This window comes from Cetorhinus maximus, chromosome 20 (assembly GCF_964194155.1).
Source record: "Cetorhinus maximus chromosome 20, sCetMax3.hap1.1, whole genome shotgun sequence".
Lineage (NCBI taxonomy): Eukaryota > Metazoa > Chordata > Chondrichthyes > Lamniformes > Cetorhinidae > Cetorhinus > Cetorhinus maximus.
In genome coordinates, this window is record NC_135898.1 from 47,832,063 (window position 1) to 47,848,083 (window position 16,021).

The following is a 16,021-nucleotide window of genomic DNA, read 5'->3' on the forward strand; positions in this document are numbered from 1 at the left end:
CATTCCAAAAATACTAAATAATCAAGGGGCAAAAGTCGGGGTGGGGTGGGGTGGGGGTGAGGATATAAAAACAAAACTATCACTAGAGAAAAAGTACTAAGGAAACTAATGGGGCTAAAGGCCGGTAAGTCCCCTGGACCTGATGGATTGCATCCTAGGATATTAAAAGAAATAGCTTCAGAGATAGTGGATGCACTGGTAGTAATCTTTCAAGAATCCTTAGATTCTGGAGAAGTTAGGATTAGAAAACTGCCAATGTAACACCCTTATTCAAAAAGGGAGACAAAAAAACAGGTAACTATAGGCCAGTTAGCTTAACATCCGTTATTGGGAAAATGTTAGCGTCTATTATAAAGGATGTAATAGCAAAGCATTTAGAAATGGATAGTATAATCAAGCAGATTCAGCATGGCTTCATGAAGGGGAAATCATGCCTAACAAATTTATTAGAATTCCTTGAGGAGGTAACAAGCAGGATAGATAAAGGGGTACCAAAAGATGATATATACTTGGATTTCCAAAAGGCGTTCGATAAGATACCGCACACAAGGCTACTTAAGATAAGAGCCCATGGTGTTGGGGGTAGTATATTAGCACGGATGGAGGGTTGACTAACTAATAGGAGACAGCGAGTTGGGATAAAGGAGGCATTTTCAGGATGGCAACCTGTAGTACCTGTAGCATAAAAATAGGGAAGTCCTGCTAAAACTATACAACACACTAGTTAGACGGTATCTAGAATACTATGAACAGTTTTGGTCCCCTTATTTAAGGAAAGATATACTGGCATTGGAGGCAGTCCAAAGAAGGTTCACTAGGTTGATCCCAGGTATGGGGGGGATTTTCTTATGAGGAGAGGTCGAGTAGGTTGGACTTGTATTCATTGGAGTTTAGAAGAATGAGAGGCGACCTTATCTAAACATATAAAATTCTTCGGGGGTTCGACAGGGTAGATGCTGAGAGGTTGCTTCCCCTTTCTTCTCTCAGGAGGGTAGTGAATCTGTGGAATTCTTTACCAGAGAGGGCTGTAGAGGCTGGTTTGCTAAGTATATTCAAGGCTGAGATAGACAGATTTTTAATCAGTAAAGAAATCAAGGGTTATTGGGAAAAGGCAGAAAAGTGGAGTCGAGGATTATCAGATCAGCCATGACCTCATTGAATGGTGGAGCAGACTCGATGGGCCGAATGGCTACCTCTGCTCCTACATCTTATGGTCTTATGTGTAGCATGGGTTATACAGTAATCATGGCTGGCTTCAATCTGCATATCAACTGGGTAAACTTAATGAGCACTAATGCTGTGGAGGATGGTTTTTGCAGTGTGTTAAGGATGGTTTTCTAGAGCAGTATGTTGAAGAACCCACTAGAGAACAATTACATAATCTAGTATTATGTGACGAAAAAGGGCCAATTAATAAGTTTGTTGTAAAAGAACCTTTAGGGATGAGTGACCATAATATGATAAAATTTTACATTACATTTGAAAGTGAGATAGTTAAGTTTGAACAAAGGAAATTATGAAGGTATGAGGGGCAAAGCGGCTGAGGTGGATTGGAAAAATATGTTAAAAGGTATGATGGTACGTAGGCAATGGATACTCTTTAATGAATTATTACATAATTTACAGCAACTATGCATTCCTTCAAAGGACCAAAAAACTAAAAAGTCAACCGTGGCTAATAAAAGAAGTTAAGGATTGTATAAAATTAAAAAGGCCTATAATGTTGCCAGAAATAGTAGTAAATCTGAGGATTTTAGAATACACAAAGGAGGACCAATAAACTGAAAAACAGAGAATGCAATATTAATGTAAACTAGCAAAAAAAAAACCAAAAATGGACTGTAAACACTTCTAATAGGTATGTAAAAAGGAAATGTTTGGCTAAGACAAATGTGGGCCCAATACAGGCAGAGTCAGGAGAATTTTTAATGGGGAATTGAGAAATGGCTGAGAAGCTAAATGATTACTTTATGTCTGTCTTCACTGAGGAAGATACAAGAAATCTCCCAGAATTAGAGATCCAAGGGACTAGGGAGAATGAGGAATTGAAGAAAATGTGTATAATGTTGCATTGGGACTGAAGGTTAGTTCCCAGAACCTGATATTCTACATCCCAGAGAGTTGAAAGAGGTTGCTATGGAGATAGTGGATGCATTGGTGATCATCTTCCAAAATTCTATAGATTCTGTTATGGTTCCTGAAGATGGGAAGGTAACAAGTGTCACCCTGTTATTTAGGGAGGGAGAAAACAGGGAACTATAAACTGTTTAGCCTGACATCAGTAGTAGGGAAAATGCTAGAATCTATTATAAAAGGATGTGATAAATGAACACTTGGATAATAATAATGATTGAGCATAGTCAATATGATTTATGAATGGGAAATCATGTTTGACATACCTGTTGGAGTTTTTTTGAGGATGTTACTTACAGAATTGATAAAGGGGAGTCGATAGATGTAGTATATTTGGATTTTCAGAAAGCTTTTTATAAAGCCTCCCACAGGAGGTTAGCTAGCAAGATTAAAGCACATGGTATAGGAGGTAATATACTGGCATGGATTAAGGATTGGCTAATAGGCAGAAAACAGTAGGAATAAATGGTTATTCTCACACTGGCAGGCTGCGACTAGTGGGGTACTGCAAGAGTCAGTACTTGGGCCCCAGATGTTCACAATATATATCAATGATTTGGATGTGTGGATCAAATGTAATATTTCCAAGCTCGTGGATGACACAAAGCCAGGTGGGAATGTGTGTTGTGAGGAAAATGCAAAGTGACTTCAAGAGGATTTGGGCAGACTTAGTGAGTGGGCGAGAACATGGCAGATGGAATATAAGGTGGAAAAATGTGAGGTTATTCACTTTGGTAGGAGAAACAGACATGCAGAGATTTCTTAAGTGGTGAGATTACAAAGTGTAGATGTACAAAGGGACCTGGGTGGCCTTGTCAATAAGTCACTGAAGGCTGACATGCAGGTGCAGCAAGCTGTTAGGAAGGCTAATGGTATGTTGACCTTTATCGCAAGAGAATTTGAGTACAGGAGTAGCTAAGTCTTGCTTCAGTTGTACAGAACCTTGGTTAGACTGCACCTGGAGTAGTGTGTGCAATTTTGGTTCCCTTACCTTAGGGAGGATATTATTGCCATAGAGGGAGTGCGAAGGCTCACCAGACTTGTTTCCAAGATGGCAAGGTGTCCTGGGGAAACTGGACCTGTATTGTTAGAGTTTTGAAGAACAATAGGTGATTGAAACCTACAAAATACTTAAAGGGATAGACTGGGTAGGTGCAGGTAAGAGGGTTCCCCTGGTAGGGGAGTCTAAAACCAGGGAACACAATTTCAAAATAAGGTTAAGCCACTTAGGACTGAGATGAAGATATTTTTTTCTTTTTACTCAGAGGGTCGTGACTCTTTGGGACTCTTTACCCAGAGGGCTGTGGAAGCTCAGTCGTTGAGCATGTTTAAAGCAGAGATTGAAAGATTTCTAAATACCAATGATGTAAAGGGATGTGAGGATAGTGTGGAAAAAAGTGGATCATCAGCCATGATTGTACTGAATGGTGGATCAGGCTCAACAGGCTGAATGGCACCTACATTCCTTTGCCTCCTGAGTCCAGTGTTCTGAAGAGAGGAATGAGATAGAGGGCAGAAAACATTTGAAAGGGTTGCAGCCTTAATTCTGCAGGCCACGTATTAGCTGCTGCTGGACAGAGTCACAGAGCTGAAACAGAGGAAGTGACTCAGAAGGAGCAGAATACAAATGATGCAACAGCAAGGAAATGTTGTAGTGCAGAACATCAGAAGCAACATTCCAACCATGTGATAACACAAACAAAAGCAGTCAAATCAACCACACACACTCTTCTATATTATTGTTCCATATTTATTGAGAAAAACACACATTTTATTACAGATATTTATGTCCTGTAATTAGAAACACATTTCTCATTTTGAAATATTCAATTCAAATATAGAATCTTCTAATTAAGTGAAAATACATTATATTTGCCTTAAAAAAATATTTGAATATATTTAAAACTGTTGGAAATACCTAAAATAACTTTAATTACATTGAATTTATAGCACAAAATAGGCCATTTGGCCCAACTGGTCTAAAGCTGGTGTTTATACTCCACATGAGCCTCCTCCCACTTGACTTCATCTAATCCTATCAATTATCATAACTAAGTTAGGAAACAGTATTATTAAAAGCTTGGTATCTATTGTAAAAAAGTGATGAGTCTATGATGCTAAAGAGCTTTGTGCAACTTGTACAATTACCATGCTGTCAGTCAAATGGTCAGCACAGACTAATCATATCTACAACACACCTGTAGCCATTTCATTCTCTGCTCAGTTTCCCAATCCTGTTCTCAGGCTGTGTCTTCCTACTCTTTCACTGAGCATCCTCCTCCAATGGGCTTCACCCTCCCCTCTATGCCCCGAGACCCCAAGCTTACCTGGTTCTATACTCCAAAGACTTAAGACTTTGGGGACTGCTTTAAGTCCCAGTTCTATCCACTATAGCTTCTGGAGCTGCTGGGGCTAGAGACCTGCCAACCAGACGGGCCAACAGCTCTGAGGTGGGACTTCCTCCCAAATGAGGGGCAGAAACCCCATCTCCAGTCAAATAATGTTTGTTGGAGTATTAAATGACTGCAGGGCAGCCAGTATCAGTGGCCAAGTGTTCACCACTGACTCCTCAGATGGTGGGAAGGGAAATCCCACGATCCTAAAAATCTTGTCTAGAGAAACAGGAAGAAGTAAAACTTCCACTGTGTCAGCTACTGGCACAAATGGAGAACACAAAAATAGGAAAACTATGCAATCGTATTCTGTGATATATCGATCCACTGAGTTGATGGATGCAGAGTCTTTACCCACTATAGGTTAAATTTCATTGTCTAACAGCTTACTAAGAAACAGTTTGGGCAATATATTTAATGGGCAGAATTTTGTCCTTAGCAGGGGTAATTGGCAAGGGCGGTCGGGAAGCCAACCACTGCCCGCGATCAGCTCCGCACTGCGATTTAACGCAGGCGGGCCAATTAAGGCCCACCCTGCGTGGATCGCTAGCGGCAGTGCTAAGTGCTGCCTGTGGGGGTGGGAGGAGGCGGAGGGGAGAAAGGAGGGGGAGCCGGGCCGAGCGCGCAGTTTGCACATGAGCGAGAAAGAGCGCTTCAATCTCCCTGATGCACGGAGCTGCGTCGGAGATTGAAGCGCTGTGTAAAAAAAATGAAGAGAATAAAAATTTAATAAACCGTGTCCCCTCATGTGACTATCACATGAGCTGGGACATGTTTTTAATTCAAAAATAAAGTTCTTATTTAATATGTTTATTTGCTTTAGGAAACCGCATCCCTCTTGTGGATGAGGTTTCCTAAAAAATGTAAAGGCCGCTTGGCCTTTTTGCCTGCCCGCCAACTGTAAGGCTGGACGGGCAGCATAAATTTGAATTTAATTAGATTGTTAATGGCCTTACTAGGCCTTTTAACTATCGGCAGGCACGCAGCCACATCCAGCACGCGCCTGCGAAATGAAGTATCACGAGACTGCACGACAACGTCTGGACGCATGCCGGATGTCATCGCACGCTCGGGCGTGTTGGGTGCATGCCCACATGCCGAGCGTAATGTTCTACCCACTGTCTGTTGGAAGCTGCATGACTAAACAGAGGATACATTGTGACTCAGTGTCTAACCAAAACTAAACCACTGACTGTCATTCCGCACATGTGGTACATTTGATGAACTTGAGTCTCTAAAGGCGCACCTTACTCGTTCCAAAAGTTTACAGCAAGGCATTTTTTAAATCAGCTTTCTCCCCCCCACAATAACTCTCCCGCATGCATTTGTGAATGCTGGAAACCTTTGTATGTAACTATTGCAATTTTTAATGTGGAGGGACTTCAGCTGCCTAATTTAAAGTGAACCAACCAATAAGATTGATGCTGAGTCACCACAGTGTCACTAACAGAAAGGCAACCGTACAGTGGCCCCTCAGATGGAGGTGACACCATTCATAATTAACCATAAAATCTAATCAAGTTTATATAAACTCATACTTTAAGTCACAGTTTTATCAGTGTTAATGGATGATATTCCCTATAGTGTCCACCAGTATTGGGAGTCCACAATTCTACACATGCCTTCTCCAAGGGCACCAGTGTGCGGATCAGACAGTGAGAGAGAGCTAGAGAAGGACAACAACTTGCATTTATATAGCACATTTAACATCTGAAGACTCCTCACAGGAACATCATCAGTCAAAACTGATACCAAACCACATAACAAGCTACTAGGGCATGTGACCAAAAGTTTGAGAAAGAGGCAGGTTTTAAGGAATGACTTAAAGGAGATATATGTAGAGAGGCAGAGGGGTTTAGGAAGGGAATTCCAGAGCTTAGGGCTAGGTAACTGACAAGGCTGCCCAAGGTGGAGTGATGAAAATTGGGGATGCACAAGAGGGCAGAATTGGAGGAGCAGAGTGTTTGAAGCCACATGTAACAAGAAGCTTTGCAGAAATGGCATGGCCGAAAAAATGGAAAAGGCAGCTGGGCAAGCAAGAAACAAATAAAAACTGGTGGTTAAACAACAGCAGTGAAAGGGGCAATGGTATACAGGGGATAGAATGGAGAGCAGCATAAAATCAAGATCAGAGGAATGAGAGATAAAAGGGAGGGGGAAGAAATGTTTTCTCAAAGTCTTTGGAACTCTCTTCCCCAGAGAGTGGTGGAGGCAGGGTCAATGAATATTTTTAAAGGCAGAGGTAGGTAGATTCTTGACTAACAAGGGAGTCAAAGGTTATCGGGGATAGGCGGTATGTGGAGTTGAGGCCACAATCAGATCAACCATGAGCAGGGGCCAAGTGGCCTACTCTTGCTTCTAATTCATATTCTCATAAGCTGCTAAATTGTCTTGGAGAAAATCCCTTGCGGAATTCAAGATTAGTGATGGCTTTTTCAAAAAGTATAATGGTGGAAAATCAAAGTTTTGACTCATAAGACCTGTAAATAGTTTAACAGTCAAAAAGTATGGACATCAAAATCCACCGAAAACTAACCGCTGATATTTAACCCACAAACTGTGGCAATGAAAGAATGTGCAATTACTCTATCTGGCTGGATATTTGGCAGCATGAATATGAACTTTAGTGATTACAGAATCCTAGGCCTAAATTTTTCAGTCGGCATGAGGGGACGGGCCCAACACGTTGGCATGTAAAATGGTGCACCATGATATCGGGTGTGCATCCTGACGTCATCACGCTCTCTCGTTCGGTGGGCGCACGCCGGAGCCGGCTGCGCGCCTGCCGATAACTATTAAGGCCATTAACAAATTAATTAGTGTCATTGTTTATGCTGCACGCCCAACCTTAAGGTTGGTGGGCAAACAAAAAGGCCAAGTGGCCTTTACGTTTTTTAGGAAACCTCACCAACGAGCGGGATGAGGTTTCCTAAAGCTTTTATGAATCAAATATAAAATTTTCTGAAATATAAAAACATGTCCCATCTCATGTGACACAGTCACATGAGGGGGCATGTTCAATTAAATTTTTTTTCTATTTATTTCAATAGCGCTTCACCCCGAGGCGAGATTGGGCTGGCCCCAACTCTCCATCCTTTCCCCGCCCACACAGATAGCGCTGAGCGCTACCGCTTGCATCTTACTCTGGGTGGGCCTTAATTGGTCCACCCACGTAAAACGTCAGCGCGGAGCCGATTGCGGGTGGCGGTCAGCTCTGTGATTGCCCCCACCCCTGCCACCGAGCCCACCCACCAACTGAAAAATTCAGGCCCTAGAATCTTGCTCTTCTTAACAAGCTCATCACACACTTTTCCTCTATCTGCTAAATTCTGTTTTCTTGTTTAGCCTATAAATGAATAAATTTATAGCAGACTATGTCCGAGACACCAAAGCCTGGAAATGTTATCATGCAACAACTTAGCAAACTCGTACCAAATTCCTCCCACCGCTATTTTAATGGAGGAATTAGCTGCTTATTTTAAAGGATTAATACGTCCATTGAAAATAGTGGAGAGGGGAATTTGATATAATGTATTAAACATCTGTATGATAAACATCACTTCCGGTCATTGCAAGCTCATTGGCAGGATCACTTCAAATTATTGGGGGGGGGTGGGGGGCGGGGAGAAACCAGCAAAACAATTGCACAAGACTTAAGTTCTTTTACCCTTTAAGACCCGCATATATTATTGCAATTTACACAAAATAACTTTTGTCTCATGTTCTAAGAAATGAAGTTATTTAACACTAGAAGAAATAAATAAATATTCATACTAAGTTGCAGCTCAGGTATAAATATTAATTCAATATTAAACGTTGGCCCTTCATGTGTACATTTTCGTATTTGCTACAAAAGATAGTTGCAGAATTGGCCAAAACTAGTGACATACTCTTTTGCAAATTCAACAGTCCTTTTCTATGTGGACCACAGTGGCCTGATTATTTCAAATGCGTTGTATGCTGTACTGTTGTGATGACATTTGGTGTTTTATATGGAGAAAACTGGAACATCATAACTGTGTACTCAGCAGTTCTGGTTACTGTTTGGAATGTGCTGCAGAAGGCAGAAGTTTAGCACCTTTAACCATTAGTTTTTTTAATCAGTACGTTTATATGTTGATGGATAACAGTTGGATGTATGCAGAACGGCTGTATTGTGTGAACAAAATTAATCTGGTTCCTTTACAGCTGCATTATATTTCATCCTTTCCCCTGTGCAGTACTGAAGTTTTGTTTGTTTTTAAGGATCTACTTTCATCAAACATTTAGAAGGTTAAATAGTTCTGTACGTTTTACAGAACATCACACATCTGCTGTTCAAGAGCTCCATCAGAATACTAAGAAAGAAAGGACTTGCATTTATAGAGTGCCTTTCATGGCCTCAGTATGTCCCAAAGAGCTTCATAATCAATGATATACATTTGAAGAATAGTCATTGGCAGCAGCCCATTTACACAGTTAGTTCTCACAAACAGCAGAGCAATAAATTACCAGATAATCTGTTTTCATTGAGGGATAAATGTTGACCACGATACCAGAAGTCGCCTGGTCTCCTTTGAGCAGTGCCGTAGCATCTTTTGTAGCCACTTAAGAGGGAAGACGGGCCTCAATTTATTGTCTCATCCACAAGAAGGCACCTCCAACAAGCAGCACGCCCTAGACTGTACTGAAGTGTCAGCTTAGATTATGTAATCAAGTCTCTGGAAGGATGCTACATCCCATGAGCCTCTTGAGTTACAGGTGACAGTATTACCACTGAGCCACAGCCAGCACCCAGATAGGTCTAGAACAGTCAAGGACAAGTATAAAATATTACAAAATATTTAATTTTTAAAAGAATTTTTTTTTGATTTAATTGAATTTAAATGATTGCCCTTACTACTGTATCATCCTGAGAAAATCTTAGTTAAGGGTATGAATATTTAATCAACGTATTCAGAAAGCAGATCAGCAGCTACCCTTTCACTTTCTGACAAGTTGTTTAAGCATTCCATAGCAACTACGTTCAAATTTCAGTGGAGCTTCTGAGACCACGCAAACGTTGTTTTCCTTGGCCTTTCTGGTTGCACCATTTTCGGATAGCAACTCCAGTAGTGCCAACTGTCACGCAAAGTGCTCCTCCCAAACTCCACCAGCTAGGGGTATGATTGAGGAATAAATGCTGAAATAGAAAGGCTAGCAGCACTTCCGTGGTCTTCATAAGAGACACGGGCCCAGCCTTCTCAATCTGCAAGGCTTTTGTTAGAAAGATCTGCCCTCCTATTCCGCAGATGGCGATCAGGATTAGAAATGCTCGATCCTTTCCGCAGAAGGGCAGGCTCCATTCCTGAATGGCTGAGACCACGATCACAGACATAATTAATCCAATCAGTGAGTAGTACCAGATGGAAATCATATAACTGACGGATTTTCCCATTTTCCGGATCACAATCAGAGTCAGCGCTGCACAGATTGCACTTGCAAAAGCAGCGCTGGTGCCTTTGATGCGATTCTTGTAGTCGACTTCAACTCCAGATGCGAGAGAGCCAAAGATAAATGGAGGCCTGGCAATAAGGATTACCCCAGTTAAAGTAAACACAATAAAGATGGGATCCCACCAACTGCATCTTTCCTTCAGAAAAATCCATGCAAATATGGTAACAAAGACCGGATTACTAAACATAATAACAGTGGCATCGGCCAAAGGCATCTGTTGAATTGCATAGAAGAGCAGCATCATGGCAGTAGAACCAAAGATTCCTCGCACGAGAACCAAAACTCTTCGACCTTTTGGTCCCAGCAAGTCTAGTCTGCAAAAAAAAAACAGATTTTTTTAAGTGTTTAAATTTAGTGCAGGTGTTTCTCTTATCCATAATACCTTTTTTTATTTAAAACTTTCAGTTTCTTGATTTAGTTAGGGACTAGATGGTAAATATTTATTGGCTTAGCTATACTTGCCAGGGCTGATTTTCCTAAATTGCCCCTGCCAGCTGTTGGAACGAATAAACAGGTAGGGAAAACTTTTCCCCTCACTGGAGGGGGAGTGCACGAGCGGGCGCAGGCAGATGCGCCTCCGATAGGTGCCCCCAATTGGGGGCGTGCTGCCATTTTAAGTGGTCGGGCCAATTAAGGCCCGCCCAGCGTGATGTCCACCAGGAAGCGCGATGCGCTCCATGTGCGGGCAGGGGGGATTCCCTCAGCCGGGAGTGAGCTCTTTCGCGTGCACTCATCTGAGGCTAAGTGCTGCCTCAGGGAGGTCGCCTCGGAATTAAAATTTTAAGACAAACGTTTAAAAAATATCCCCGAAATGTCCCCTCATGTGACACTGTCACACGAGTTGGGACATGTCCATCACTTTTACTCAAACCTTTATTAAATATTTAAAAACCCTCATGAAACCTCATCCTGCCCATAGATGAGGTTTCATGCTTTTTCTTAAGACCGCCAGGGCTCCTTGCCTACCCGCCAACCCTAAGGTTCAATGGGCAGCCCTGTCAATTACCCAAATTGGTTTATTAATGGCCTCAATAGGCCGTTGACAGGCGCACAGCTAACTTCGCTGTGCCCCTGCCGACCTGAAAATGGAAATGATGCGGGGTGACATCAGGAGTTCTGCCTGATGTCATCCTGCGTCATTTTACACGCTGACGTGCGGCCCCCCCCCCCCCCCCCCGCATGTCAGACAGAAATTTCTGCCCTTACTTCTGAATAACTCACGGAACGAATGGTCTCCTTCTGTGCTATAACGACTATGTCCAGGATTTTGTGACCCCAACGCAGCGTCTCTCCCCCTCACAGATACGACGAGCCATTTAAATCTGCATTCAGTTAGGCAGGACCGTAATATCCTGCCAGGCGGGAGGGGCTGTAAAATCCTGGCCTATGTGAACTGCTATCAGAGTCTGGCATTCTAAAAATATGCTCTGGTACAAGAAGGAATCTGCCCCACCATGTGGTGCTTCTGAGTACTGCAGAATAACAGCAGCAGACACCAGGGAGGGGAGATTTTAACTGTCAGGGGAGGGTTTGACTGGTGGAGCACCTGATGGAACTGGAAGGAGGAACCGTCCATCTACAGCCTCACAACCATGCCACCTGCAGTTTGCACTGGGAAACAGGCATCCACCATGACTCTGGGCTTTGGCCTAACAGCAGGGTCGGCCCAGTGGGAGGGCAAGTGCAGAGAAAGTGGTGTGGAAGGTTAGTTGAGATGGCAATGGTGCACATTATTCTTGTAAAGCCTGGAGGAGAAATTCAGTGACCTGGTCCAATAATAGTAGCTTTAGAGCTACCGCTTTTGTTCCCTGTTGTATAAAATCGGGCAGAGTTTGCACACTGCATTTTCCACCTAGGTGCCTCCCAAAATGGTGATTAGCGTCCTAAATGTGTTGCAGGACCCCAATTTGCAAATAGGTGTTCTATGTGAAGCCTAACAGTAGGCCCCTTTCAGAGTGGTGTCAGCTGGATGAGGAGCAGTACAAGGCACTAAGATTACCTTTAATTTTTGAGGCATTTCTGCTTTGTGCAACCAGTGAAAACGTCCCCCTAGAAAGGTACCTTTCAATGGGCCAATTTTGTAGAATATGATAGACCAAAACAGTAAAAGAAGCTACAAACAACTGAGTTTCCCACAAACTTGAAGGAGCAATAATGTAGGTTTATTGCTAGACTCTGAATGGCAACTATTGCACAATTACGTCTGGAGTCCCCAAGGTTTGTCCTTGGGCTCCTCCCAATTACTCATTTACGTGCTGTACCTTTCCAACATCATAAGGCCAGCTTCCACATGTATGCTGATGGCACCCAGCTCCATATATGTAACACCACTTTCATCCCTCCCATTACCTTGGTATTGTTCAAAATTCAATTTTGGATGAGCTGTAAGTTCCTCCCCAGTTAAATAGGCAAAACCAGTCCCTTTAGTCCATGACCCTACTTCAGCCCATGTGCTGATGAAGCTCTCAAACATGTCTTTATTACTCCCAGACTCAACTAGTCCATTAGTAGAGAAAGAGAGGAAAAGAGAGCAAAAGAAAGTGCGAGAGAGAAAAAAAGAAAAATATTTGCACACTCCTTTTACAACCTCAGGACATCCCAAATCGCTTTAGAGTCAATGAGTTACTTTTCAAGTACAGTTGCTGTTTTGGGAAGTGCAGCAACCAAACTGCATACAGCAAGGTCCCACAATCAGCAATGGTCAAATGTATTCTTTTGAAAGGTAATACTGATTACAGGATAAATATTGGCCAGGACACTAGGGAGAATTCCTAGAAATAGTGTGATGAGATCTTTTATGTTCACCTGAGAATGCAGCAGAGCCTTGATTTAACATCTCAACTGAAAGATGCCACTTCCAACAATGCAACACTCCCTCAGCACTGCTCTGCAAATGCCAAGTTTCTCAAGAAAATTAACTGGAGGATATCGGTATTGAACTGTGCATTTTCAACAGAGTTCAGGGGCCAGCTTTCTTGGGAAGTTCTATTCTTTTTAAAAATAATTAATTTGTCTTTAGATTTCCACAGACAAGCCAATCTGTAAATATGATTGCAAGAACATTACAGTAGAACTCCAGTAGTTTATTTGCCATCTCCAGTGCAATGCCACCACAAAACACATCTTTCCCTCCCCTCCCATTTCAGAATTCCAAAGAGACTGGTCTCTCTGTGTCGCCCTAGTCCACTGTTCCCTCACCACTAATACCCCACTGGGCTTCCTATGGTATCTTCCATGCAGTGGATTTCCTTTCACCACTTCCCTTCCCACTGTCCAGGACCCCAAATACTCCTTCAAGGTGCAACAGAAATCATTTCTACTCATTTCAATTTAGCATTTTGTATTTGCTTCTCACAATCCAGTCTCCCCGGCATTGGGAAGATTAAATGCAGGATGGGTGACTGCTTTGCTGAATTCCTCTATTCAACCCATAAGTGTGACTCTGAGCTTCCAGTTGCCTACTATTTTAATCCTCTATCCCACTCCACCCTTGACCTCCGCACTGTTTTATGAAACTTAATGAAAGCTTGAAGAACAGCATTTCGTCTTTTGATTAGACACTTTACAGCCTTCCAGACTCAACATCGAGTTCAACAATTTAGATCATAGCCGCTCCCGCTTTTTCAGGCCACATGTTCTGGTAATGATCCTGCTGTTGATTAAATTACTCCTGTCTTCCTCCCTACCACACAACTTCCATTTTGTTTTTTCATCTGCTCCCTTCTTTCCTTTGCTTATTTGCTTTAAGCCTGTAACAGGTTTCCAGTTATGATGAAAGGTCACAAACCTGAAACGTTATCTCCATTTCTCTCTCCACAGATGCTTACAGGCCTGCTGAATATTTCAGCATTTGATATATAGCTACATTTTAATGACTTTCATCATCATGGTTGGATTGGGATAAAGGGTGCAGTGATCAGAGCAGTGAGTTATTGGAGTTATTCTGTAATCATTATCAGGACCTAACGAGACATTCAAAAGTCCAAAAATGGCTTAAAGATCAAAAGGGCCTTTTGGGAAAGTGAGAGTTGTAGTGAACAAGTCAAAATCTGACCCAAGATGATCAAAATCCAGGACTGGAAACATTTGAAGCTGTCTGCAGGTTAAGATCTAGCAGGGATAAGCTGTCTCTTAAGATATTAAATTATTTTGTATTAAATTGAAGTAGCTTAATAAGAGTATAATCAAATTAAATTCTTCCCTGATGCTCCTCTTTGACCCGATGACGTACCTTGCTGTTCTCTTTTCAAGTAAGAAAATAAGCAACTCTAGGAAGATTTTACTTGAATATATTTACTTCTGTTGTGGTCTCCAGTTTTGAATGTCCCCACCAATTAGCAGGTACTTAATGACAGCCTTAATTTAAATACTAAAATTACTGTTGTTTAGTCCATATCTTTGGCATTGAACTGACAGGATAATAGAATGTTTAAAGATGGACAGAGTTAGCCTAGACCATTGGTACCCAATCACTCAATAGATATTCCTGCGAGTTGCCAGACTCTTATTGTAGGTCTAGCAGTAAGTGCTTAGTTCGAGGTTGTTTACAATATTTAAGCCAAGGTGTTATCCCAATAAACAACATCTACTCTGCTGAATGGTTCAGTACCACAGATTAAAATACAATTACCCAATGAAGGCATCAGGAGAGCTTTGCATTACATACAAGATAGAACAAAAATTATGTTTTACCTGTTTGTAACTGTAATCATGTTGTCTAAAGGAACATTACACAAAGATGCCAACAGTTTAAAACAAAAATTCTGCTTTAGCAGCTAGTCTTAGTTCTTAGCTAACCAAATTGGTTGAATTTGATTCACGGAAATGTACAATATAGGCAAACAAGTATTAAAATATTTATATTACTAGTAAAGGACAGTTTGATAATTTATGGAATCTTGAGGGTTGTAAAAATAACATGCTCATTACAATAGTTATTGCACTAGTGACACATTGCTTCTTATATAGAGTATTCTACATATATTGTCAGGAAGATATAATAATTCTCAATGTTGTAGGAACTTATTGTAAAATAATGGTATCTGTGTGTCTGTGTGTGTGTATGAGAGAGTGTTAATTGGATTAAAGGCAGCTGGTCTGAAGGCTTTGATGTAAACGTGGGGAAGGTACAAAAAGGGCATTTGCATTTTTAAATAAACTAGACTAGATTGTTTTCAAAGGAGAGAAACGTGTCACCGAGCCAGGCGAAGCTTAGAAACAGTGTTCATTTTCCCCAAAGATTACTGGTAAAATGTTTAATCTAGTTTTGTAAAAACCTCTAAGACTTGGTGGTCTTATTGCTACTGAATTCAAGGCACTCATCTCAAAATTAATTCAAATTGCAAAACAAGTTGTGGCAGTTGTTTCAAGTTTCCCTTTGGGATTTGAATTCAGCATTTACCAATGGCTGTGCCATAACAATATGCATTACTTTATGCTAATGATAACTTCAAACATAATACACACATATACAAGCCACAGGATGTCTATTTTGTACTTACTCACTGTATATAATGGCAGGCCATGTAAACAGGCACTGAAACAAGCATCGAATCCCACTGATTTCCAGAGCATGAATGCCTTTAACCTTCTTCACCAAGAGTGAAGTGACTGAAAAGAACACACAGGATAACAAGACATAGCATAATCCGAGCCACACCCATTCACGCTTCTTCTGTTTTGCTGCAAGGAAAAAGAAAACAAACGGACCAAAATGTTTTTGCAATAAATACACAACACTAACAGTATAAGTGGATCACTGAATTAAAAGCACAGGAACAGGAACAAACTGGTCTGTGCTGCTGCTCGTGTTCCACACGAGCCTCCTCACACGCTGTCTAACCTCACCTACATTATTGTGTACCTTCTAAAATAGTAGCCTTACAGTACATTTATAGAGATGCCAGTTAGGCAGTATCTCAAACCTGCTACCCAACTCGAATTCCAGTTCTCCTGCTCAGAGCTCACCTACCAGCCAGTAAAACGTAAATCTTTTGTGGGTACAGGCAGACACATTCACA

At 41.6% G+C, this 16,021-nt stretch overlaps 1 protein-coding gene across 1 annotated transcript in view; it reads right to left on the reverse strand.

The window, feature by feature from the left end:
* Positions 1-6,084: 6,084 nt before the first annotated feature.
* Positions 6,085-16,021, reverse strand: part of slc35g1 (solute carrier family 35 member G1) — a 45,401-nt gene continuing 35,464 nt past the window's right edge. Inside the window, exons 2-3 of the mRNA XM_078566006.1 lie at positions 15,503-15,683; positions 6,085-10,315 (exon numbers count right to left, since the gene is read on the reverse strand). Coding sequence (XP_078422132.1) covers positions 9,532-10,315; positions 15,503-15,683 — 965 coding nt within the window. The 3' untranslated portion in view covers positions 6,085-9,531. The remainder of the gene's footprint in view (positions 10,316-15,502; positions 15,684-16,021) is intronic.